Genomic DNA, 27,933 nt, shown 5'->3' with positions numbered 1-27,933 from the left:
ACCTTTACACGTATCAACAAGGTCTCGACANATCTATATTAAATATATCTCTTAGTACTAATACAAAATATAGTTTGTTCTAATATAATATATTCGTGACAACGACAAACAATGAGACGTAGAGAATCCTTATTTTTATCGTGAGATACGATTATACTTGCATTACTTTGTTAGAAACGATACCTGGCTACGATTACAAGTATAATCACAAATTTATATATATATATATATATATATATATATATATTTTTTTTTTTTTTATAGATATATTCGAGAATGCGCTATAAAATATAATTTTACCATTTTCACGACTATCTTTCTACTCAGTAAGTATTCGTCAAGATATCATCAGTTCTAAATACGTTTATGGGAACTGTGTAATTTTCTATTCGCTAAGTTTCTCAAACACACTTGATATGGATGTTAGATGTGCTAATGCTACTCTCGCATATCAGCGAATGGTAAAACTCTTCTTCACTATACAGTGAGTACTGTTAAGTATACCCCTGATATCACAAGGCTCGTTTTGTGCAAAAATAGTAATACTTAATTCTTTGAATCTTACAGTGCATAGCAGCCTATACGTATATATATTAATGGCTTTTATAAATATGCATCTCTTCTTTAAACGACATGACCGCCTTTATATACGCAGTATACATTTATATACATACGTATGTCTCTTTGTATGTAATTAAACTCGCTTTTCATCCTACTATAAAATGTGTGTATTCTCACATTGAGAAAGTTTGGCACTTCCTTTGGCAATCTGAAACTGCTTGCATACGTTTCTAACGTCTTATTTTGATATCTGTCTCATTTTTTCTGGATATAAATATGTTCTCGATGTGTGTACCTTTACATGTTTTCGCTTGAACTTTCGTCTGAAGAAAAACAAAAATGAGCGGATTTCCTATCGATCATTCCTCCCATCACTCGCGCGTGTGACTTACAATGCATACTGTTACCTCAATGCAATAGACGCGCATGTGTGTGTGTCTTACTTTTGCAAGTTGTAACAGTTGTAAAACGCTTCGCTGCGAATTAAGAAGAATCACTTCTCTCTACGATCCTGTACGACTAAAATGAAGTACGCTCCGAAACCTGCTCGCTCGGCAAAAATGTAGATGCAAGTGATCGAGTATATATATACCGCATATACGCAATATCTCACGACCTACTCATCACCAATATCGCTTCAGGTGTATATTTTTTATGAAGATCCCTTTCTTCGACAGTACGCTCCTCGAAGGCGTTTTTAAGAGTAACTGTTATCTGGTCCAAGTGTCGGAGTGCTGGTCGGCTTTTTGCTTGTTGCCGCCATCCTCCTGAATGTTCAGGCTAGACGCTAATCGGACGGGTTTGATGGACTTCAGCTTGGTGGTTCCGCCGTATCGGAAATTCACGTCGCTGCAGGTGTCCAGCGGATGTACGGTTCCTGTCGTCAGCGAGTCGTTGCCGGTGACTTCCAGCTTGCTGGTGGGCACCTTCTTCACGGATCCTAATTCGTACGCAGACTTCGATACTTTCAGCTTGGACTTCAGTGGTAGCGATATCGACTTCTCTAAATTGGTCGTGGAAACCTTCAGGTTGCTCTCGTTCTGAGGAACCGGATTATTGGCCAGATTCATGGTGTCCGTAATTTGAATGTCGATGTTGACAGATTTCGGATCGTTCTCGTCGTTGTTGCCTCTCATCGCTTGCTCCGAGTATTCGTTCCTGAGGGCGGCTAGTTGCGCGCGTTGCTTCTGTATGTGATTGTGCGAGTTCGAGAAGAACGACGAGCTCTTCTCGGACTTCGTCGCCAGATTGGGCTGACTCAGAGTCGACTTCAAGGGATACGGTGGGTCGGCCATGCTGTTGCTCCTCAAGAGATTCTGTGACTCCCTCCCGGTCGAGTTACTCTTTATCATTTTGTACTTGTTGTTGTCCTCGATCAATTTCAGGGGATGCGATTTGATCCCCACGCTACGTCGTTTCTCCACCATGCTCAATTGCGTGATTATCCTGCGAACATCGCCCGGCACGTCGATGTCCGCACGCGTGTCTATTAATTGCTGAATGAACGCACCTAACGTCGTTATCGTCACTTCGAAACTGCGATTCTGCGACTCGAGCTTGTGGGCCACGGATTGCTGTATCGTACGTGCCGTTTCCATTACCTGCAAATTACTCAGACTGATCTGTAACATAATTCAAACACAACAATGAGACAAATTTAGAATTTTATATATATATATATATATATATATATAAGATCAATATTTTTTAATTGCAAAATTCTTAACAAAATTTTAAATTCAAAACAAACAAAAACTTTTAATTAAAAAATTTTAATCAAACGCAAAAGACATATTCAAAATTTTGGAAGTTCTCCCACAAGATAAAATTATATCTAAAAAAATAATAAGTTTTTAGAACATTATTTTATTTACATTATTTCTGTGTTAAATTTTTCAATTACTATTCTTATTTTATATATTACTCCTATCGTATTACCTCGAATTGTTCTCTAAGCTGTGCAACTTCCTGCGTGAGTTGTTGGTTTATTATTGTGAACTTCTCCAGTTTCTCCATTTTCGGTTTCATCCAGAACATCTCCTCCTGAAGTACTCGGTACTCCACCTTGTACTCGTTCAATTGCTTCGTAATCTCTGAATCGGGATAAAACACGCGCTTCATCACGCGATCTAAGATTTGTTTATCCACCGCTGGTATATTCGTCTAAAATCAGAAATGGAACATAATGGATGATGTCCTTTTCCAATATCTTAAAATTGATAGTAAAAGGTATAATATAATTTTACCTTGAAATATTCCATTATTCCTTCGAAGCTATTGCGAGTTAACAATTGATCTTGATGTTCCTCTAATAACGCAACCGACACGCGAAAGAGAACCTCGGAGCTCTCCAGGAAAAGCAGATCTGTGAGAAGCGGATGTTGCGGAAAAGGCGCAATTTTGGAATCGTACAAAAATTAAGCGTTAATATAAACCTTACCGAAAACTCGAGTCACGAAACCCAGAGGAAACTGGCTGGCGAATAGGGTTAAAAACCACGGAGTGGCGTACAAAGTGGGCGAAACATCGTGTTTCTCGAAATAATTGTAGACGGTCGGTAATCGGTCGTGTAGCAGTCTAGAAAGTTGATACAGATGCAGTTGTAACGCTGACATGTCTGGCAGATACAGTTTTCGGAGTCCCCGGCGGAACATCAGATGCCGCAACAAGAAGAACGCCTGGTCCTCGGGCATCTGGTAAGGGGAAATCAACAAGTGATACTCCGCACGGTTAAAAAAAGGTCAATGACCGTGGAAGAAATAACGCGCAAATGTCGCACTCACATGCAGGAGGAGCACCCCAGCGACAAAGTTCAGGCCTTGGCAATAGCCGACCTCGCAATCCAACAAGGAGTAGGCCTTCAACAGGTTGAACAACTCCAACTGTCCCGGTGGACGGTTAGTGTCTTCCATGGGTGAACTGAAGTACGGATGGCCCGGGAATGTCCTTTCCAGATCGATCGAAATGGCATGATCATAGGGTGTAAGTTGCTTCACGAGCGACTTGTAGGGCGTGTTGTAATATGGAAAATCTTGCGTATCCATAGGCGGCTGCTTCAAGCAGAATTGCTCGGCTAGGAAATACCAAACCTCACCTCTCTTCCCTTTCGGTACACCTGCGATTAAAGATCGTTATATCGGGAAAGTTTCGATTGAATTTCCAAAATGGAGGATATTGAACTGATATATCGGGTCAGGATATATTGAATCGGAAAAGCTCGTTCCGTTTCTTAATCAAAATATAATATTTGCTTTAAAATAGGCTTGTGACACGGTACGAAGAAACGGACGATTTTAACATTTTATAGACTTAAAACATTACATTTCTCCAAAGCACGTTGTTTACCGTTCCACTGATCCATGATAACTAAATGAATATTGTTGGCAACAAGTTGACGCGTTAACCTAACCTATTTCTGCCCTAAGGTGCACAAACTTCAGTTAACCTAACAAAGTGGTTAAAATTTCACGGAATTGACCAATGGTATTGGGCAATTAGCTAGATTGATCGATTGGCCAATTCCGTTGAGTTAATTCCGTTGGTTATCTTTAACCAGAGTCGGTGAAAATCATTCTAATGCTCGTTTCTACCATCATGGTTCATATCTAATCAACGAGTAACTCAGCGGATTTAACCAATCAAATTGGCCAATTAGCTGAATTAACCAATTGGTCAATTCCGTTAATTGCCAATTAGATTTAAACCATGACGATCGAAACGGGCATAAGCTTCGCTTTTTTCTGGTTAACTTGCGGCGATAACGTAAAAATATTTTTCTATTCATGATTATTAATCATTACAAGTTGCAAAACCACCCGAGTTTAATGATCAACCATTAATAAGAAAACACAATTTTTATATTGTCATTAGTTTAAGCCGCAACTGGAAAATGAAAAACTGATAATGACAGAGTAAATAGACTTTTAAAATCACCCATTTCCTTGCCCCATTCTGTACACAATCAATCGATTAATTAAAAATATGCAACATTTGTTCGATGACCTGCCATCTCTCCGGTGACTGCATGATCTCGCGTAGAAATTCTGCGTTTTCTAAGCGAAGAATTGATTAAAAAAACGAACTTTTCGCATCGATCCAACATCTAAATACCTTGCTTGATAGCGTGCAGAAGCATTTGATTATCACACTTCGTAGAAATACGCGACTCTTTGTTCACACAGAGGTCCCATATTTCTACCGGATGGACGCAGCTGCTGAGCTCGTCGTACTCCAATTTGTTTCTCTTTACCGTTGCTTCCTCTTGACGTTCTGAAATTCCAGCAAGAAAGTCGCTCGTATCGGAGAATCATTACAAAACTTATCTCCACGAATGAAAAAAGTTTCTCACCGCTAAGCTTTGCGTTCTCTTTCTCCATTCTGATCAGCATCAGCTGCTGATTGATCGCTTTCTTCCACAGGTCCCGCAATTCTTGCTTCTTGCGTTTAACAGGCATCCCCGAGCTTTCAGCGATCCCAACTTTCTCCATCTCTTTGATGCTGTAAGCCTTGTTCGGCGTGACAACTTTGTTGAGTATCGTTTGCCGCCATGAATTGTTGCTCGATATCGTGCCTCCGTCAGTCTCCGTGGGGGACGTTTTCGGCGAGTTGCCGACTTTGAAGAAGCTACAAGGAGTTCGATAAATACATAAATTATCGCGCTAAGACGGCGAAACGATTAGCCGAAAGAAAGTTGTTCGGGATACACCGGATTGTAAACTAACATGTCCATCATGGAATTCTTCGATCCGTTCTTTACAACCATTTGTTCGGGAGAGATGCGCAGCGATTTTCGTCTGCCTATTTCCGGCGAGGCGCCCAGTACAGGCGACTGTCGTGAGTTGTCCGGACTGTGGTTGTCGTTCTTTTGCATCCCGAGATGGCTCGCGTCCCTCAGATGAGCACCCAAGCTGAAATCGTCGCGGGAACCTTTCCTCTTCATGAAGTTGTCGAAGCTATTCGCGAGAGAACGCGCCTTCTTGAACATCGTGCTGCCCACACCGACGCTCAGATAGTGATTGAGGAATTCACTCCTGCGAAGTGAAGCGTGAAAGAAAGCGTTGCATATCCACTGATTATGTGTCGATTTGAAAATGTGCAACACCAATAGAAAACCTATATTTATATGTATATATATGTTCGGTATGGCGCGCGTCACCTGTTCTCAGCCGTGTCGTGCACGTGTCTGGCTTGTTTTGCCTCGCAATGAGCACGCAACAGTCGCATTAGGAATTGATTTTGTTCTTGGAGATTCGAGGAGCTCGCACCGACGTTCCCCGCCGCCTCGGCGCCCTTAAACTTGTTCACAACGATCTCCTGCTCGTCCTCCGGTAACAATTCCATACGCGAAAATATGATATTTTGCACCTTCCTGTCGGTTTGCCCTGGGAACATCATCGTGTTAGAACTGCATGCGAAACTGCACCATTTCTGGATTTGTAATCGGCACCACTCTACCTTTGATCTCTTGATTCAGTTTGTTGTACCAGTACATAGGACAGTGTTCGCAAGAAACGACAGGATACCTTCCTTTCCTCGTGACATCGCAAACCCCAGCGGGGGCTCGAATGATTGCTGGATGAAGAAAACGAGTGAAGATTATCGTTAACGTGCGATATCGAAGCTTTGGTGAAAAATAATTGAATTATTAACATACAGGGTGAAAAATAATTGAATTATTAACATACAGAGGTAATCTGATGAAACATGAGATTTTTTTAGAGAATGCTCGAACAACTCGTGCCGCTCGAGACGACTCTTTAGGGTTTCAGCAGAATGGCTAACTGATAATTTTGAAAGCAATGTTTTACGCCTTAAATCTTTATCTAACTTATCTTCCTTTTTTATTTCTTTATTCTACTGTACAATGGTTTGTTATCAATCGCAAACGGAACGGCTTTTTAATTTGACTGCAAACCCAGCAGACACTGCGGATATAAGAGAGTCATTAGGCGTCATTTAAGACAAGACATAATACGTTGTCTTAAACCGATAAGTCAGCCATTTTGTTGAAGCGCTTACTCTCTACACCACAAATAAATTAGAAAGTCTTGCCTGCGACAAGATCATCCGTGACCGATATGGATTCGCATTTGAAGATATGTCCGATGAAGCAGTCCGATTCCTTGCAAATAAATCCAAAGTGATCAGGATTTTTTACGCCTTGCACGCAGTTCACTACGTCCTTCAATGGTTTCTTCAGAACTGGCTGTTTTGTGCTCAAGCTAATCAATATCAGATCGCATCGTCCTACCTGGAATATAAAACTGAATTTTAGAAAAATCCGTGAGAAGCTGTGAATATGTATTTTCCGCTTTTTTTTATCTCTCTTTCTGTTGTATGATGTAATTTGATATAATTTAACGTCTTCCGTCTTAAATTCCACATCTTTTCATATTACGTCTTACGGTTACGTGCAATTTAACATCGATAATGATTGGGAAAAAAAACGAGACGGTAGTGAGGATAAAACGTTCTTCTATACCTGAAAGAGCATAGCGCGATTGTTATCGTTGGGCTTTGAGGCGGAATCCCTCCTGCCGGTAGTTAAAACACTGCCGGTAGACGCCGCGCGATTTCGCATGATTTCAGGTACATTGATGTTAGAATTAGAGGAAGACTCGGACGTCCGATTCTCACTGCGGCCGTCGTTTTCCACGGGGCTGGCGTTTGTTCTTGGAAAAGTTTCCGCGGAGCCGCTCAGAACTGGCGAAACTCCAAGCGGATTCACGCATGGAATTATACTGTTTCCTGACACGTTCTCGATACTGCCTGATTCGCTGGCGGTGGATTCCTGAAAAACGCAAAGATCAGGGCAACTCCCTTTGGCAAAAAGCCTGAGTTACTAATTCGTTTGTGTTAGTCACGTAATTAACGATACGTATAAATTAATAACCTTCGCAATAAGTTGTTCGTCGTCAAAGAATTGAAATTCTTGAAAAATTCTCTTACAGTTATGTCAAACGCGCTCTAATAACTTGGCGCACACGTTTGTGACGAAGTTGATCGGTAACTTGAAAAATATTCTCTCACCGTGCTGTTCCTTCTATTAATGGAAGACGTCAGAGCTTGGCGTTTCAACCGTTGACAGTCCGACAGGAGATTACCCGTCGATGATCTCGACTTCTCGAGTTCGTGAACGCGAAACCTTATCAGGGTATCATCGATGAATGATTCCGGTACTTTCGGGAGTGATAATTTAATTTTGCCAACGTAGAACACCTATAAACATAGTAAAAGCGTCAAGAAACGTCGAGAGCTTTTAAGTTAGAAACGATTAAAAGGGGAAAAACAGATCAAAGAAACGCTTGTTTCTTTCAGTTTAACTTGAAGTGGAACATCAAAGTTCTCTATCTACAGTTGGAGCATACGATACTTCAACCGTGGAATTTGATTTCTCCCTTTACGCGACTACTACCGTTGTCCCGAGCAGAAATATAAGAAAATAAATAGAAACAATCACCTCGAAGAATTGAGAAGAATTGGGAGATAAATCGACATGTATAGACGTTAAGCTGGCCGCACTGCTTTGCGAGCGTTGCGGCAAGTCCTTATCTCTCTCCATCCGCTGGGCTGCCGAATGTTCCCTCATACTTCCGGAAAACTGCAATGTATTCATGGTGAAAAAAAAGTTGCAATTATCAAGAATATCTACTACCAAGGTGGAAACTACTGCGAAGGGAAATACACGTTTAAAATAATTTGCTGACACAGAAAATGTTATGCTGTCGCAGCAAAATCTGCCAGTTATTATATGGACAGCAAAAAGTTTCGTTAAAAGTACTAATTCGTTGGATTATTTTGCTAGATCTACGAATTATTTTGCTGTAAGAACAAATTAATAAATGTAGAAAAAAACACTATTTTGTTCTAACAGCAAATTAACGTTCATTCAGCAGAATATTTTGTATCCTGGCGAAAAATGTGCTTCTGCTTTAATTAGAAATAATTCGTTAATCTATAGTTAGACTAATTAAATCTTATTATTGTCGCAACGAGTGTGCGGTAGCAACGATAGTTTCGCTACAAAATTATTTTTCCCCGTGTAAGAGAGAACCATATACAACATTACCATATATACATTCACAGAAAGAAACGGATATCATTTCTTTGCGCTTCCTCGAACCAGACATTGTCTAATTCGTTTTAGCAGGATATACAGTGCACGTTATTTTTCTTCAAATGACGGGCACTGCATCAAAGGTGACCGAGATATTGACTATCGTTCAGTTTTTCATCTCGACGATTCTCTCCTTCGATAGTTTTCTCCTCTCGTTACTTTGACTACGCGAGAACGACTTCGTGACCGAAAAAGTTCATCGCGTACCGGGGGACCTTTGTTGTTTATAACTTTTATTATCGAATTGCGACGCGTAGCGAAAAGTGCGAAGTCGCGTAGTCGCTGATTTTCCGCGCGACGTGTGGGAGTCCCGCGGGAAGAAAGTCCGATCTAGAAATAATACAAACCGCAACATTTCGCGTGCGGCTAGACCATTGATATATCAAACGGATTTCGCAAGGAAACGTGCACCAAACGTGGCCGATGGCCGTGGACCGAAATAACTCATTTGAGCGGAGCACTCGTGGACTGCTTGGCTCTCAGTCTCCGTCTCTCTTTGTTCTATCTCTCTACTTCTCCCTTCTTCCTCGTTTCTTCCCACGTCCCACATCTGCTGCTGCTCATCGTCCCCGCGAGTTTGTCATACTTCGCAAGAAGGATATTTTAATTTCATCCTTCCCTCCCTCTCTCTTTCTCTCTCTTTACTCAACTCATGAAATTTGTATAAACACTAACTTAAGAGTCATTCATTATTATTATTATATTAGGTTGGTGCGTATGAAATGTCGCATTCTCTTTACATGCGGACGTTTTCCTCCCTGTTTTCGTTATACTTTTGTATTTGGCATAACCTCATTCATACTCGTATTGTCCATTGCCAGAGACTCATTTCAACAAAATAGGTTTTCTCGAAGGTCTTCCCTTTTTTATTTCTTTTGAGTTTATTACCGATATGAATTCTGCCGACATTCGCGTCATTTTCTTATATGAGTACAAACTTGGTAATAGTGCTGCAAAAGCTGCACGCAACATAAACCAAGCGTTTGGGGAGAATACGGTTAACAATCGGAAAGTGCAGCGTTGGTTCGAAAAATTTCGGACTGGCGATTTTTCACTGCAAAATGAGCCGCGCGGAAGACCCAAAACGTCTGTGAATAATGATGACCTGAAGGCTCTAGTGGAAGCGGATCCAGCCGTATCCACGAGGGAACTTGCTATCAGGATGAAAGTTGACCATACAACGATATTGAGACACCAAATTGTACTCCCATCGCTTGTGAATCGGCATGGCCCGCTACTGCTCCATGACAACGCTCGGCCGCACACATCGCACAAAACAATTGCGAAACTGAACGAACTGGAATATGAAGTTTTGCAGCATCCACCATATTCACCGGATCTCTCGCCGACCGATTTTCATTTTTTCAAGCATTTAGAGCTGTTTTTAAGAGGCAAACACCATGAAAATGAAGACAGTCTAAAAAACTCGATATCAGAGTTTATTAATTCTAAAGACCAAAATTTTTTTAAGACAGGCATCTACGCTTTAAAATCTCGTTGGGAGAAGTGTATTGAAGCGAATGGAGCATACTTTGATTGAATAAACAGCTTTTGAAGAAAGATATACAGTTTTATACAATCACTTAAGAATCCGACATTTCATATGCACCAACCTAATATGATCACTGAAATTAACTTTCTATTCTTCTCATAACATTCAACAATTATCTTGAATCAATATTACTATTATTTATTGTAAAATTTCTCTATCAACCCGTTTACTCAGCGATATAATTTATAACTTTGCGTCCTTAGAAGACTAACCTATAGTTATATAGTAGGAAAAACGAGAAAAATCAGTTTTTCCAAACCTTAAAAATTATAACCAGTCCTAGGATAATAATAAACGCTTTTCTCCTCCACTCTCAAGCATGCATAATAACGAAACATCGCAAAAGTTCAAGCGGAGTGAAAAGTTAAAACGAATCACCACGGAAATTTTACACGAATGGTAGGAAAGAAACAGAAGGAATTTAACTCGAGATTCATCTCTTCGGGAAAAACTAAATTGCAAATAACGAGCAACATTGCGAAGAAAAGAAAATAAAGGAGAAAACTAAGGAGCTTCCGAGCGACTCCCGCGCGTGCCGAAGTCAAATCTTTATCTTTCCTTCGTTCAACGATAACTTCCATATGTTCCCGTCACTTCTCATCCGTATGAAATTTCGACAGAGAGTACGCTTTCAATTAGAATTATTCTCACTGTACCAGCCGCGCAAGAATCGAGAGCGCCGGGTCGCTCGTATATTTTTTCTCTCTCGCATTCGACATCGCCGCCTCGTGCGATTTGCATTCGTCATTGCGACAAACATGGGATCGAGCGCGACATAATTTTCCTAATGAGCTCTCTTCTACAGAGTCAATAAGCAGGTAATAATGAAAAATTGTAGACGGGACAACGCATTATATATACCTGTAACAATGGCGAAAACATCTGGTTCTTCTGCAATGCTAATCATAAATCTCATAGAGAGCCACCGATCACCGAGAGGCCACGGGATGTCCGTGACATCGCGGAGCGATTTGCGAGAGTCGTCCCGCGACGGCGGCCATGAATATTCCCGACTACGTCGGGAAAGCTCGCCAGTTTGGTGATGCACGGTATGCAGCGCCGTTAATAGAGGGGCTTCTCTCGTATCCAATTAAGGCGCGTGCTTTACTTTATTACGTCCCCTCCTGTGCTTCCGCAAACTTGTACACACCATTATCGACACCCGATAGGAGAGAGAGACGCCACGCATACCCGGCCTCTCGTTGAACTCATTTGTCAAGCCCTTGTTACTCGTTGTGTACGGCATCGAGAATTTTTCGATTAAAACGACGCGAGCGATACGGAGCAATCAGGTCATCGGAAGGATCGCGACCTCGTCGGTCGATTTGTACGATAATTTAACAAACGTGTCATTATGTCGCTGCAAATGCACGTATTCAATGGGTGTGTTTATACGCTCTGACATTTGATTGATTTCTCCGATCAAAGTAAAACTCGATCGTGCGACTTTAGAATGTAGCTTACGGGCGTTTCATTAACGCGTTCAATCAAATATTAATATTTCCACGTCGCAATCAACACACTAGAATGACGTTTTACGACGTGTTTCGCGTATACACAGAAAAATACACACGAGTAAATTGTTGTTTCAAATATTTCGTGAGCTTATATATTTGTAAATATATTCAAAACTGTTTAAAAATATCCTGAATCCTAAGTAAGTTTACTACTTTCATCAAGAATATTATATTAAAATAAAAATCGGATTGTTTATTTTAATTAACCAAATCTAACTTCCTTTCGGTAAAGTTTTATAATATTCTTGAGGATACATTCTCCTTTGAAGTACGTGATAATGAGCTTTTCCAAAATTCGTAACGAGCATATTTTAAAACTGTTACTGAGAAAATATTTCTTCTTGAAGATAATCGTCACCTAAGGAAGAACGGTAATAATAATCGAATAATCGCTCTTCTAAGCAGTGGAATAATTTTTCTGCGTGTAGATTTCTTCGAGAGCTTCGGCTCTCAGACAGACGGACAAACGAAGGCGTTTGGGTTTTCCTCTCACGTAAAAATCGCGGCTACACCTTTTCCTCGATAAGACACTGATTCTCCGCCAGCTGAAAATAGATGTTCGGCGATGCTATTTTCTTCCAGGCACTTGGCACTTTGCGTGCGTAGAAGCCCATACGCGCTCGACTTTGTCTCTGATCCTAATTGATCGAATTAAATTCGTGACACACGTCATCGACGAGGATGCACGAATCGATGTCGTGCGCGCGCGTGGCGATTGAATTCACGTGTGACAAACTTAACGCGTGCGTGAAGCCGAGTTTCGTTTCAATTGAGACGATTGCGAAGATACACGGTCGTTTACGAATGTATTTCTGCCCAAGGACATGTGCGCGGCGTGAATTGTGTGCGTAAGCGCCTTAGGAAATTTATATTGTCCCGATCGTGCGTATACGACTTTACTCTCGTTCAATCGAATTCGTCATGCGTGCGAGTCGAGGAAAAGTGAGCGCTGAAGAAGTATTACTTCGACTATACTTAACTGTATTTAACGACTGTGTATTTCGCACGAATAATAACACGATCTAATTCCGTCGAGATTCTAGGCGAGCGAGTTACTCGTTTACCGATTCACTCATCCTGCAAGAACTCAAGCGATAAGCAAGGTCTTAATCTTTTAATAACAGCTGAAACTCGTTAAGCACATTAATATTAATGACCCTCTTCCATACTAGTTGGGAAATATTTTTCCAGATTAATATCCCTCACACAGCGTCGTCGTCTAGGGGGCTTAGTCTTTTAGTCGCATGTATATTCAACGAATGCACGTGAGAACGACCAACGAGGTGTGTCTCAGGGTCGTGCGTGAAACGCGACAAAAAGCCGCGTCGTTAAATTGCCGATCATTCGGATGGCATTTCGAGACGGTAATATCGAACGGAGTAATTTAGAATGTCACGGATTTTGTTCCTCCGTTTCACACAATCTCCTGCGCATGTTATTAACATGGTAAACAAGATAGATAAATACATTTATTATACGAGTTCGGAGAAGAATCCCCCTCAAGAGGGAGAGAGAGATAATTATTTTTTCCGAAGCTCGTTAAGATCGAATCTTTTCCACGCAGATACTTGTGACTCAGATTTAGCGCGATTAATTCCGCCTCGTGATACGAACGAGTGTTGTGACTGCGGCGTTACAAAGTTGCAGCATTGCGCGTAGCGCAGGAAGCGGTTTTTGCGCGGATGTAATTATACCGTGCACCTTGAAAGGCATTACGCGATCGGCATTTTATCCTCGCGGCCGACTGTGTCATTATATATCGCGAATAGCGTTTTCCGCCGGAGATATCCGCAACACGCCGTTGACAATCACCGCGATGCGTCGGGCACACAGGTCAAAAACGCGGGGGAAGTTAATATATTCCCCGTGCGAATCTTTCTCTGCCGTGCGTCAGGACGCGCAGGAAGGAATCGTTGTTTTTCTCTCTCTCTCCCACGAGCGACCTCCGAGGCATTACAACGCATCATTAACAATCGCGCTGAAAGCACGATGATTATGTAAATGTACACACGACGGGAATAACAACGTATCAATTATTAATGAGCGATAATAGGAAAAGTGTGTCACTTTCGATCGACACCCGGTGCGAGCCCATTAAAGCGGAATTCCCGTCTCCCCTTTCTTTTTCTCTCTGTGAGTGTGGAATTTACGTTATGCTGGCACATATCGATTAAAGATTGCTGATGACTGTCAGAAACCGTGTCAATCTCGAGCGAAAACCTACCAATGGCCAATCGTTGGAAATTAGATTTTCCTTTCCGTTTCCTTTTTCAACGAAGGTGGCGCTTTCGCGTTATCTTGAGGGATCTCTATGTGAAAATATCCCTGCGCTCGGAATAATTAATACTGATTGCCAAAAGGCACAAATGGAGTATTTGGTTTTAGAGTAAATACCGACTACTATCCGTGTGATTAACTTCTTGTCTGGCGGAAACCCAATACTGCGTTTTGATATTTTTGGCAATTTAATATTTCTAAAATTTTAGTCGCCACTTTGAGCTCACCATTTTGAATATGAAAAATTGTGACTTCATATTCATAAAACAGTGATCTCGGAAACCCTTAGACACGAAATTATTGACATTATTTAACCTTTGAAAACTCATTTTTTATCAGTTTAAATGCTTTTGCGAAATTCAGCTTGCCAGTAAAGAGATTAATTTTACGTGAACAACTTGTTCTAATCCTTTCAAAGCAGACGAACTTTCACCTGCATGTTAGTGAAGTTAAACGTTCAGGTTGAGATTCTCATTCGAGATTTGCGACGATACATGGTGTAACTTCACGCAATGAAATCTCTTGAGAATATAACAAGTCCAGCACAGCGTGAAATTATTTCGGGATGTACTACGGAACGTCAAGTTTTGTAACAGTGACCTGTTTACTCACAGGACACCGCGCATTATAATTTCACCCGTTGAAGCGGTATAATTCATACAATAACCATAAATATGCGTGTCAACTCGGCTCGAAAGCTTCCTGGAAGAGATTCCGCGTAAGGCAGCACGAGTATTGATATTACGTAAAGCTCATTCCAGTCGTGAACACAGCAGAGTGACGGATGCGCCTCTCGATATTGCGATGATTACCGTTACTGAGATGTAAAACAAGACGTGAATACATACGTAAAAAAAGAGCATATCTAACGAGAAATGACATGTTTATGTCCCTCGTGGTACAGGTGAAACAAGAGAAATATATCGGCGGAAACGAAAAATATATAAACAATAGATACTATTTTGCATACAGTTTTTAAAAAACCGGTTTTTTCTAATAGCTAGAAAAAACAGGAAATAAATCGAGTTTTTGCGAGAAATTGCTTTCGTGCTACTTAAAAATACCATATGATTCTATTAAAAAATAATTCCATTAAGTTGATTTTGAAATAATGTTAAAAGAAACAGTTCAATAATGTAATAACATTGTTTTATGTCCTCCATGAAGTCTTATATTTTTGTCTGATTCTCTTTCGAAACATTAGTTTGTGACATTTTACACAGGTCACTCAGTAGTTATTTCTTATTAACACATTAAAAAAAAACATAGGCACTGATAACATTATATATTAGGTATTACATATTTATATGTTCACAATGTATTCGCAGTTGTAATTCTTGGAAGGTAATATTTAATATTTTATTGCTCATAATATGTAACATATTAACTTTATTCAACTGCGATTAAATGCGCGCAATTATCTTTTTTACGAGAAGTGAATATGACAGGTTTTGAACGTAAATTGAACACGTAAATTTTTCTGAACGATTTTTCCTATCTCTGGGAAAGAAAACTGAAAAGATCCATGGACAAATTGGAAAAAAAAAAACAGGTTTTTCCAAGTCTTCAAAACTATAATTATACGTAAAATCCAAGGGGGGTCTCGTGCGTCTGGCGAATAAATTAAAGTTAGAATTAGAATTAGAAGCGGAGCGAGACCTTCCGGAGGAAACTCCCGGCGACGATGTAACGTATCACGTACGCAGCAGAGATATCACGGATAATAAAGAACAACTCGGGAAAAAACCTGCTCGCCCACCGTCATCTGCATACGCGGTAAACACGAAGTTAACGAAAAGAAAGGAAAAAAATGACACTTCGCCGCAGCGTCTCTCAATATTTTTGCGCTCGTGAGTCCCCCCGAGGTCCGGTTCCATTATTCTATGGTTACTTTCCACTTGTCCCCGTGGTATCACCCAGTTTTCCATTTATTCACCCGCATCGCAACCGGTCGCTCGATGTCGAGAGGGAGGAGAGAGACAATCGCTCGGCCAAGTCGCTCGGAAACTCCCTGCTGCCTATTTGTCGTTATGCATTTTTCTCTTCTTACACGCGATCCCGTAAAAGTACAGCCGCCTCTGGTCGGTTCCAGTGGTGGCCATATGGCTCATATATTGATAACCGTTGCTGCGGCATGACGATAAATTAATACTCTGATCGTTCAATTATTCGATCGTTTCACCGTAAGGTCGCCGTTCGCGTTATTACCGCGTTCCCCCAGTTAGCGCACGCGAGAATCGCTTAAATTCTCGTCACGAGTGCAATCAGATATGCAGCCGGTGCAGCCTCAGTTGCTCTCAATAATTGATGCGCGCGAAGTTAATGCGCGCGATAACGCCGGATTGTAAATTTTATTACGGACAGCCAGTTCGAATACTCGATGAGGCGAAGTAGAGGGAGGTATCAGCGCGATCCTTTCCTTATTTTATTTATTTTCTTCTTTACGATGGCTGTCACTTTTGTGCACGTGCTCACTCGTTACACGTGCGAGCGTATATCGAGCAGGCGTGCGCGCTTTAAAATTTAATTAAGCCCGCCGTGAACTCGACGCCTCAGAGAATTCAATTCTCCTTCTCTTCCCGTTCTGTTTCTCTCTATTTCTATATTTCATATTTCTTATTTATATTCTATGCTTTCCATTTTTTTTTTTTTTTTTTTCGTTCACCAAAATATTTATTTGATGAACACTAATAATATATTTATTATCAAAATACGCATTCTTATTTTATTTTACTAATAAAACATTTTGTTCAAATAAGATAATATACATTTCCTTATATCCGTAACTTCTCCTGAAAGTAATAATTTATTTTGTTTAAACAACAGAATTTAGATTTAAGTAAATGTTATTAGTATCCAATTAAATATCTTTTATAGTTAAGAAACCGTTTTTGTAATCACTGGAAAAAACAAGAAACAAGTTTCTGCGAAAAATTGCTCTTTTGTTACTTAAGTCATACGTTGAATAATATTTAAAGTCCCTCATTCATATTAATGTGATTTGGGAAGTTATGTAATCTTGTTTTTCTTAAAATTTCGATTTTTATCTTTAATAAAATTTCTTCCACTTTTAATTGTGAATAGTAAATTTATGTAAAAAAGTCATACGATTCCATTAAACAAATTAAAATTAACCTTGAAATAATGTTTAAATATATAGTTTAATAATGTATTATTACCATTTCACGCTTCCCACAAAATTTTACAACCTTTGTCTGAAACTTTTTTTCGAATAATGCCTTTGTTTCGAAACATTAATCTTTAATATTTTATATAAACCACCAGTAGTTATTTATTAACATGGATTTAAGAAAATTATGCGCACTGATAACATTATTATTGTATACATATTTCTTCACAATGTATTCGGTTAAACTTTTCTTAAGGTAATAACATTACTTAAACATACGAAGGTCACTTAACTTCAAGTGCGCGCAATAATCTTCTTTATGGAAAAAAGTAAATATAGCAGGATTTAACTGGACACATGAATTTTTCTACATAAATTTGTCCACCCTTAGAAAAGAAACCGAAAAAATCCGCGAAAACGAAAATCGGTTTTCTTGAAGCCTTCAAAAAATATGTTTTTATTTTTATTTTTTCGATATTTTTTCTCTCAGTGTGTATCTGCGACTGAAAGTCTACATTAAACAGTCAATCAGAAAGCGGGATGAGATCCGACGCGGTGAATATTTTCGAGGAGCCTCTGCACATACGAGTGTGTCCCATATGCGAACGCTCGACGAGCGTACGAATTCGTGGCCAATGGCATTCTCGGCGTCACGTGTCCGCTGTGAAATTATTTCATTCTCAGAGTGAACGGGTCGCAGCGTTCCAGAGGCCGGGGGGCCGACCTCCGGAATTTCCCCGTGCGAATAAAGGCGATAAAACGAAAACCTGAAAAGCGGCACTTAGCGTGCTAATGCGCGGCGTTAAACTCGCGTGGCGAGTTGAATATGCAAGTGCATTGAAGAATGAACGGCTCAGTAAGAAGCCTTCGTGCGCCTTCTCTTATGCACGAAGGAATCGGAACACGGTCAGTCAACGGTTGCTGGCAGGCTGTCGGGATTTCGCGTCGTTTGTCCGCCGATGTATAAATTTAGACCGCTGTATGCTCGGTTTCGCGAAAATACGCCTTTCCGCTAACGAAAGGAAGGAAGGAAGGAAGGAAAGAAGGAAAGCAGACAGGAAGGAAGAGACGTTATAATCCAGCGAGTTGACGGAAAATAGTCGCTCGGAAAGACTCCCCGGTGGTGGAAATTTCGTAACCTTCCATCACGCTCTAATCTTACAATGGTGAGTTAATATCGGCGGCTCTTGGTTCCTTCCTCTCGCCAATTTCACCGATAAAATCGCGTCACAATTTCGCGTGTCCCGCGCCCACTAAAAAGAACGCGTCGAAATGACGCATGAGCTCGCAATCAATAAGCCGTTGTTGTTTTCAATCGCGATTCTTTCGGATTCCGACTATCGTCGAGCTGTGAGCACGCGAGAGGCGCGGCGAGTAACGCGCCGAGAACGTAACTCTGCGAGCGTGCAGCGTTGAATTCTCAGCGCCACTTGAGCCCCACGGTGATTGTCGATCCTCGGCGACGACAAAGCGACCAGGCGAGCGATAATGACCTCAGGCAGATTCGCCGATAAGAAGCAAAGGTGGCGAATAGACGCCGGAGGAAATTAATTACGCTGCCGTGCGTCGTTGGGACGTATCGAAGCCGGCGTTCCGCACGATTGCGCCGAGTTGGCTCTAATTAACCCTTTGTGACGCGTGTCGTCAGCAATTACGGCGAAATTTCTCGGCATCGCGGATACGACGAGAGGCGCATAGGTGAACGCGCTCTCTCTCTCTCTCTCTCTCTCTCTTTTTTTCTCTCAATACATATTTTCTCCTGAATTATTTCGGCCGATACCGCCTCTTGTTTGCGACGATACAACGACCGATGGAAGCGAGCGCGACGATCCGGCGGCGGAGTTTCCACATCGGCACTTCGAATTGGTAGAAAACGAAATTACGTAAATGACTTGAGCGCTCGTCCACGGCCGAGCGGACGTCTCCTCGGAGCATGCAGTTTCACTCTAAAACCATCAATGACGAGTGCGCGGCACGCTACTGGTATATCGTTACCTATCACACAGGCACGCTTACGTAATTACGAAATTTACATAACTCAAAAATACCTGGAATACGTATCAAACGCGAATGCAAAGCTCGAAGAGACGGAAAATAAACCGGAAGAATAATAATGAGAACCTGCTCGCGACCTCGTCGGTCGTTCGCGACATTCGCTCGCATTCGGCAGGAAGAGCAGCTTAGTACTCGCTCTGTGATTATTGCTTCTGATTGGCACGTTCTCCTGGATTTATGGATGGTCTGGAAGAATTCTCCAATCATATACAATAATTACGAAGCGCTCGGTAAGCCCTTTCCGCCGAACGCGGACAATGTCGACACGCAGCGCGAGCGAGAGATTTTCCGAAATTTCACCTGGCTCGAGGACTCACCAAGGACGTCTTGGCGATCTCGCTGGCGTCGCTGTAGGACGTGGCCTTCACGTAAGGACTGGAGCTTGATATCGGCACGGTTATCATCTTGACTCCTTCCGAATTGGATAGCGATAAGCCTATTAAGCTTTATTCCGTCGACCTCATGTGGAATTTTTATTCACACACTCCACCGCACTCTCTCCCCTTCGGTCGGTGTTCTGGCGCGTGTTTGTTCAACAAATGGATAACATAATTTTAAATCGGTCGTCCAGGTGTCATCGACCCGCGCCCGCCGGAGACGAGGCACTTCTTTTCAGTTTGCGCCGAACCGCCGCTCGGCGGTTTTCTCCGAGTCGAGCCCGAGGTTGTTGAACGTGAAACTCGCGCCGAGAGACTTTCCTTCGTCGTCGTTTCGACCACTTCCCGTCAAATGTCTTCGATGACGACTACCGTTGATAATGCGAGTCCTCCAGAGGCAGCGCGGCACGCCGAATATCAATGAGAGCGCCGGCGGGGGAACTCGGCGAGGAGTCTGCACGAGCACGTGTAACCGTGAAAGTGCGATAATATCGATAAGAGCGTGCGAGGAACTCGCGAAATTCCGACGAGCCGTCCGCGCGCGAGTTTCCGCGCGTCCGGAAGATTTCACTCGAGCGCGGGGAACACGACTCGTTTCTGCGCTCGCTCTCGGGTTATCGATCAGTGCTCGATCCGTCAACGAGCGTCTAATCAGGAACTGAAATAACGACGTGACGAGGCCCCTCTTGTCGCGGGAATTAAAAGTCCAGTTTAAAAATCCAGTTTCATCACTACTGTGTCACACTTGCTTCCTTGGTAGCGTAACGCGGCCGCGACGGTTGAATATCGCCTGAGGTGAGCTCGCTCGCGATCTGACACGCTCGTTCTCCTCGGTGACACTGCGAAACACGTTGTTTTCGCCGTTCACCCGCGTTAGACCGCGTTACGTCGGACGTCGCCTTCGCTGACGGCCGGGCAAACATAGACTGACGTATTAGAGCGCGGCAACGCCACGAGACGAATGAACCTCTCTCGATTGGCCTGTCCGTGAGTGTGTGTGTGTGTGTGTATGCTGTCAGGTAACGCGCGCGGCCCCTGGTAACGTGCCCAATATTCCTCAAACGTTTTCACGTACGTGGGGAATCAGTGGCGTAGCCACCGATTCCGCAATAGCTCGGGGAGTATCTCAGCTTGGGCGCCTACGGACGGATTTCAGAGTGTCCGTGAACTTGAAATGGGAAAAAGATTCGATTGTCGAGGTGCCCGTGCGCGANGGGGGGGGGGGGGGGGGGGGGGGGGGGGAGGGGAAGAACTTATTTCAGAGTGTCCCTGAACTTGAACGATTTTATAGACCTGGAAACACTATTTTGAAATGGGATGTCATAACCATCCTCGGATTATTATGATACCAAAACTATTCAGCTAATTCAGAAAGAACGTGATTGGTCAAAGAAAAGGATCTAAAATTCGCAGGGATCTGTAAAGCCACACGGAAAAAACATTTGGTTGAATTTATTAGACAGTAAACGAACTAAGCACGTTTTGATGGAAGGAAACAGAATTTCTACTTGTAAGAGCCAAATTTAGGTCATAAAAATCAGAAATTCTGTTTTCTTCAATCAAAACGTGTTTAATTTATTCACTGTCTGGTTTCAGTCAAATTTTTTTCTCATGTATGATTTGTGGATACCTGCTTTCTGGACTGAAGATTTTTGAATAAACATTTCCCACCTCTATCTTATTTCAGCAAAGAAAAGCGTCGCTCCCATGACCGAAATAAATTTTTACATAAAGAGAATATTCCAAGAGAGTATTCACGATCGATCGATCGATCTTTTCCATCATAAATTCCAAAGAATGTTAGACTCCTTTGTTCGGTAATATCGATTTTGCCCCTCGCTATTATTTTGAGGATCCCACATATCTAGTCTAGTTGAACACGAGAGACCGACATCTGCCTTATCGTACATCCTCTCTCGTTTATGCGGCAACCTGTCGTAATTTACATACTCGTATTATCACAGTGATATTTCTTTCGTAAGCGAAGATGAAACAACGAGACGATGACGTGCACTCGTAGTAGGTGCAAGCCGTGCGTAATCGATACGTACGTACCGCTGATTGTGAACGACCGCTCAGCCACTCGGAAAATCGAGCGGCTGTCCGGGGAATGAAACAAGAATATCGACGACTGCCAGTGAACCATGAAAGGTCCTTTCGTTTCTTTTTTTTTTTTATAATTGCGTAAGTCACACATGCGGTAATTACTGTTACGCCCGGCGAAGGACACGTAGCGCGTCATTTTTAGCGGCCCATATGCGGCCGATGTTAATAAACTATGCAACGAATGAGCGATTCCGATCCTACGCAATAATGTTAAAGAAAATTCAAAAGAGCCTCTCTGAAGGCTGTCACGTTATGACATATCTTTAACCTTTTAATCAGCTTCTTACCGAAAGCGGAATGTCCTTTTTGACAAGTTTCGTTTGTACTATCACGTTTCAGCTAACAACGGATGTAGGCAAGCGTGTATTTTTCGTGTTTAAGTGTAAAATATTTATCTTGAAGCGCAATCTTTCATACAATACGAGGAAACTGAGTCATATTTCCTGAAGTCACCGCGTGTTCTCGACACACAACGTGACCGGTCACGGGAAGAAAAACGCGAAACCGCCGGAGGACTCAACATTAAGTAGTATATTAAAAAGGGGAATAAAAAATTAAATAACGATGTTTCTGGAAAATTCCTGGAGAGTGTGGAGTTTTGCTTGGTCATGTATGTCGTACTGTAAAAACCGACGCGGAGCAAATGCTGACGGTAACAGCGAACGTCTGCAATGCTGAATCGATATATTCATTAGAGATCGATTAATATCGCGCACACATCGGGCGTGGATAATATTGTACAAAGAACCCGGGTACCGTGTAACGACACCGTAAACTTCCAGTACTACGAGCTCATTGTCTTGACTCACATGGATTTGTCGAAAAGAATCGTCTCCGTCGTCAGCTCCTCGACGAAGACGAGATCGAAGTTACAGTCGGCGCGCTGTTATTTCGCGAAAATTTCCCTTCGATCGGCGAGGCTTTCAAGGACAAAATTGCCGACGGTCAATTGCCGTTCGAAATAACAAGAACGTCGCACATCGTCGTCGAAAACGCGAAAAATGCGCGACAAATATGCGGTAATTACCCACGTTTTGCGTGCAAATCGCGTTACGCGAAAACCAGCTGCGAATACTTGCGCATTACGATGCGCATACGACGCGCATATTTCTTTCGCGGAAATACAACGCGGGAACGCAAAATAAGTCAATCACTGTTGGAGTCGGACGCATATTTATTTCCGTGTTGACGTAGTTGATCTAATTTTACGTGTAAGAGACACTATACAGAACATGTTTGGGTTACATCGAGAGATACACTCGCGCTATCGCATAGACACTGATTCACAGCGGGACAAACGGCGGGAGGCGTTCCGATGAATTTGATTACACGTGATCATTGTTCGAAACGTGTGAAACATCTTACCGATTACGACATCGAATCCGCGTTCTCCAAACGATCTCGAGACACATCAGATAAGATTAATTCGTGTGTTTTTTTTCTTCTCTTCCGAAGAACGATAGTGTAGACGCGTTTAAACGCGTTGCAAAAACGTAATCGATCAACTTTTTCATTATTTTTATATTTTTACCGAGCTTATATAACACTGCGCGTACCATGTTCTTTTTTCTTCCTTTTTTCCTTTTACAATTACTCCTCGCCGTGAGTGTAATTTAAAATGCACTTGATATGACTCTGATTCGAGGTAATTGTGCGTATTAATATAGTCGTTATTTGAAACTTGTCTTAAGTAACTCGAGACTTGAACTTAGAATCAGATCTGAACTTTCAGTCGAATCGTATGACACGCGTGACATTATATAGAGTGTTCCAAAACCAACGTATGTTGATTTTAACATGACAGATTCCTCGGGATATTCTAAGATAAAAATTCAAGTACGAAAATGTACAAAGTATCAATAGATAATATATCGAGTTTCCGAAATATGAGTGATCGAAAAAAGCGGAGTTTTTCGCAAACTAAACGTCGAACAGACAGAATGCATAACAAAATTATTTTCTTCGATCAATTTCAAGTGGACTTTATTTTCATAGAAGCGCGAGAAAAAAAGAATTATGCTTCCACAGTCAAAAACTAGTTGTACACATAATACAACTGAACTTTAGTTACTAGTTTTTAGCTCTGTGGGGGCTAATTCTTATGAGTCTAGTCATACACAGAAAAAAAATAATGAGCTCTCACAGCTAAAAACTAGATCCGGTACTAAACTTCAGTTTATACAAGCAGCTAGTTTTTAATTATAGGAATTAATTTTTTTCCGTGAATTTAAGACTTTAGAAAGATCTTATAAAGATATATTATGTTGAATATTGAAAAATCTCTATGAATAGGGAGCTTCTTCAATATTTTCATATTTGAATTTCGTACGTGAGTATCGTATTTGAATTTCATACTTAAATTTCCGTCTTCGAATGTCCCGAAAAATCTGTTATGTTAAGGACATACGTTGATTCTAGAACATTCTATATTGCGTGACGCGACTGAAAAACTCACACCTGCCTTCAAATTCAAGTACGAATATCTCACGTGAGACAGATTTCATGTAACGACTGTTAATACGGGACTCAAAGCACGCCTCGTGGGCACCGGCTGAGAGATTTAAAGAATACGCGCGTGCTAATGCAACAACGCGGAGCGGACGCTGGACACGTGTGTGGAATGTACAAACTAAAGTTTTATATTTTATCCCGGCGGATAAACAATGGAAACTGACGGTTTATTTTTATTGTTCGTCTACTTAGGCTGTTTATAACTCGTCGTTTAAATATTGCACGCACAGCACCGGTGTTGTTTACACGTAAAAGAGACCCGACACACGCGCATTTATTATCGATTCAGCTGATCTCTCTTTCTCTCCCAACGATAAGTAACGGCGCCAAAAGGTAAAATAAATACATTAACTACGACGGATCCGCGGTTGCGTAACGCTCCGCCGAATGTTTATTATGCGTAAACAGCTGCGTGACTAATAAAATTGTAAATAGTCGCGCGTATCGGTTTCACGCTCATGGACGGGCGCGCTCCGGTGCGAATAAAAAATCAAATTCGCGAGTAAAAGACGCGCGAAATAATGCGACGTAACCTGGTTTCTCCCCGATATCGGACGCGTGAACATAAATATTTTGATAAATATTCCCACACAGAATTGTACAAGTGAATCGCAGATGTGAAATCGTGACGTTTCCTATGCAGTAAAATTTTATATTCATGTTAAAATCGGCCCTTGTTAAAATTTCTGTGTTAAATTTTTAATATACGTGTTTAACATATTGTGTTTATGTCATCTCAATATTTTGTGTTGGGTCAATATTCAACACGTGTAAATATTAAAAGAAACGCAAGTATTAAAATAACCCACTTTACATTTCAGTGTCGATTAACATATTATGAATATTAATTTTGTGTTAATTTCTGACATAATATTTGTATTACTTTGCGATGTATTTAACTTGTGATAAATTAACACAGAAATTTGTGTGAACCGTTTGGGACATGTGTTAAATTTAATAAGACATTTTTTTTACCGTGTAGGGAGATTCCCTTGTAATGTCAATTACTTTATTAAAGATAGTAATTTCAGAACAAGTTATATTTCTCGCCAAGGAGTAACAAACATAATTCCCTCTACTTCTAGTTTTCAAGTTTCGGGAGAAACCCATTTTTTCCCTATTTATCCGCGGATTTCTTCAGTTTTTGTCCTAAAAGTGCATAAATTAATTTGGAAAACTTCACTTCATCGGTTAAAATCCGTCATGCTTACTTCTTTCCATAAAGAAGAAACAAAAAAAAAGTCCACGGGAAAATGGAGAAAAAGCGGGTTCCTCCCGAAACTTTAAAACCGCACCTCCGCTTCTCTCCTTCGTCTCTTTTTCCCTTTTCTTCCAAGAGAGTACTCCACGATACATGCGCAGCAAGACATAAATCGCGAGTTTCATTGGCTTATATATAAAGATCGCACGGAGATCTCTCGAGCCAAAGACCACACGGTCGCGTTTAGCATTGAATGTGACGTGCGGGCAGCCAGGTTTACCCTGCCGAAACGCGTTCGCAAAAGAGTTGCCACTCACCGAAGGTAAGCGCTCTTTCTCGCTCCCTCTCACGCTGCTTATCCAAAAATCAGCAACGGCAGCAGCAGCCTAAAAGTCGCGCGCTGTTGTTCTCGGTCGACTTTCACTGCGCGAGTTCGCGCGGCGAGGCGAAACGAAGCGGAACGGTAGGTACGGAACGCGGCGAAACGCGCGAGGCATTCGATTTAAAGGCTGTGGCTCGCTCGCGACGATGCCCGCGGCGCAACACGCGCGAGGAGAGAGAGAGAGAGAGAGAGAGAAAGACAAACGATTCGCGGATCACTCCGACGCAAATCGCGCGACAACAGCTAATGATCTGCAAACGATAGTCCTGGCGGATCGTTAAGGACAAGCTTAATAATAGCCGCGCCGTACTAACGATATATCATGCCAGTGTACCACGATTGGCTGCCCGGCGAGCGGCGATTTCTCGGCGGTTGGTCACTTTGTACGTATATCGCGATCGCCGACGGCCAGGACCGCTGCGCTTAGAGAATGCACGCGCCGAGAGAGAAGCTGCGATTACGATACGGGCATTGCGCGTGAGAACGGCCGCGGGAGAGACGCACGTGCGACGTACATGTGACCGGCGACGGTTTCTAATAGCCGAGGAAAGAAAATGTTTGCGATAACAGTGCGGAAAAGTGCGCACTTAAATGTGCAAAAACATCACTGCGCGTCTACAAATTTTTTTCTGAATAATAGACATTTTTTTATAATAATCTATATCACATAAACGTCAACTGATCCGCCTGAATTTATATATTATTAGAACATACAATCAATTATTATAATATGTTTTTATACGTCTTTCTTTGGGATATTAAGGCGTTATAATTTTCTTTCGTTGAAACATCAAGTAGGTTGGAAAAATATATACATAAATGGATAAAAAAATCATTGCCAGTCTGTGAATTTCTCTTTCTGATAATAATATAACAAACGACAGGTGATCCGCCTTTCGTTAGAATACTGAGGCATGATAATTATTTTTCGTTGGAATACCATCAAGCACGTAAAAAAAATGTGCAAAAAATATAAAAATATCATTACAAGAGTCTACAAATTTCTTTCCGATAACATTTCGATGATAATGTTTAATGACAACATGACAAAAACGATCTGTCTCTCGTTACATTATCAAGACGTAAAGGTCCTCTCTCTCGTCGGCATGCCGATGACCGAATTCCCCCCGGAGGAATTTTCACGCGCTTTCCGCGCATTCTGACACACTGAGGGACCTTTCGCACGTACGTGGCGCATAATATACTGTTGCGTACGTGAGAATCTTGTTTACACGCGGGGTCTCCTCACGCGCCCGCAATTCTCAGCCGCGCCAAGTCACGAGAAGCCGTCTACTAATTCGTACGGGATCATTCGCGATGCCGCGATAACGAGCCCGTGCTAATTGCGATTTCGAGCCGCGAGGCTCCGGGACCGTAATCGCAATAGCAATCGTCGGGTTGTGGAAACACCGTTTCCTGTTTACGGTGCACGATGCCAGGCGTGCGACGCCGTGGTTATCGAACAGAGCGCGGCCGACAATACCCCCGTCGACATACGTGCAAAAACATAACCTAATTTCGCGGAAAGTACGCGGCACCGTCGAGAGGCGCCCGAGATCGCACAGGAAGGGTCGTCAGCCGCGGGGATCGCTGGGAAATATCCTTACCTGTCCTGGCGCGATTCAGGACGCCGATGAGTTTTCACACCAAACGATTCGCAGGAGTCCTCGCTCGAGGATCGCAGGAGAAGGAGGACGAGAGGGATCGAGAGGACACCAGGACACGGTCTTCCTCGGCAACCTCGTCCTTATTCACGTCGTTGTCGTTTCGACGTGCGCTCTCCTCCACATCGCCTGCCGCATCTCATCGGCCGAATTACGCGCGGTGCATCGGTCAACGGATTCTCGCGGGTTCTCGTAGCGTCGCACACGCGAGGAACGGGGACTTAACGTGCGCGCGCGGCGCACGTACGTGCGTACATATGTCACCCACGTAACACCGTCTGTCACTGACAAAACTGCCTGTCGCGATCGTTACAGCGGCCGACTTGCTTTTGTTTACCCGCGGCCTCCTGTCGACCGTTGGTAGCGAAGAGACGAGTGGAATGAGAGAGGGAGAGGAGAGATTGAAGGGGAAGATGGGGGAGATTCTTTCGCACGAGATATTCAGAACATAACAGGTGGACGTCTTAAACCTCTATGGTTTGCG

The 27,933-nt window shown here is 42.2% G+C and overlaps 1 protein-coding gene across 3 annotated transcripts; it reads right to left on the bottom strand.

Annotated features, from left to right (window-relative positions):
• Positions 1–232: 232 nt before the first annotated feature.
• Positions 233–27,798, bottom strand: LOC106746318 (TBC1 domain family member 4). Of its 3 annotated transcripts, none has more exons than XM_014622819.1 (15): positions 27,393–27,798; positions 8,021–8,161; positions 7,591–7,779; positions 7,043–7,351; positions 6,613–6,811; positions 6,016–6,132; positions 5,717–5,942; positions 5,283–5,591; positions 4,910–5,184; positions 4,672–4,830; positions 3,345–3,676; positions 3,002–3,254; positions 2,808–2,926; positions 2,500–2,724; positions 233–2,183 (listed from the first exon to the last, which is right to left on the bottom strand). In XM_014622819.1, exons 2-15 carry the CDS (start codon positions 8,147–8,149, stop codon positions 1,272–1,274), a joined length of 3,753 nt encoding a protein of 1,250 aa, XP_014478305.1. In that variant the 5' UTR covers positions 8,150–8,161; positions 27,393–27,798; the 3' UTR covers positions 233–1,271. The 3 variants fall into 3 exon arrangements, with proteins under 3 accessions (XP_014478305.1, XP_014478306.1, XP_014478304.1); XM_014622820.1 differs by lacking the exon at positions 27,393–27,798 and adding an exon at positions 25,721–26,044; XM_014622818.1 differs by lacking the exon at positions 27,393–27,798 and adding an exon at positions 19,526–20,557.
• Between the last annotated feature and the right edge of the window lie 135 nt (positions 27,799–27,933).

This window comes from Dinoponera quadriceps, unplaced genomic scaffold (genome assembly GCF_001313825.1).
Source record: "Dinoponera quadriceps isolate SergipeBrazil2010 unplaced genomic scaffold, ASM131382v1 scaffold566, whole genome shotgun sequence".
NCBI lineage: Eukaryota > Metazoa > Arthropoda > Insecta > Hymenoptera > Formicidae > Dinoponera > Dinoponera quadriceps.
This window is presented reverse-complemented; position numbering and strand designations above follow the sequence as displayed.

Excerpts from the sequence above, each read along its gene's own strand:
- LOC106746318 (XM_014622818.1), bottom strand. The coding sequence starts at position 19,612 with ATGATAACCGTGCCGATATCAAGCTCCAGTCCTTACGTGAAGGCCACG. Across the intron at positions 7,352-7,590 it reads TTAATAGAAGGAACAGCACG|GAATCCACCGCCAGCGAATC; the intron begins GTGAGAGAATAT and ends TGCGTTTTTCAG. Across the intron at positions 3,255-3,344 it reads CTGGGGTGCTCCTCCTGCAT|ATGCCCGAGGACCAGGCGTT; the intron begins GTGAGTGCGACA and ends TCCCCTTACCAG.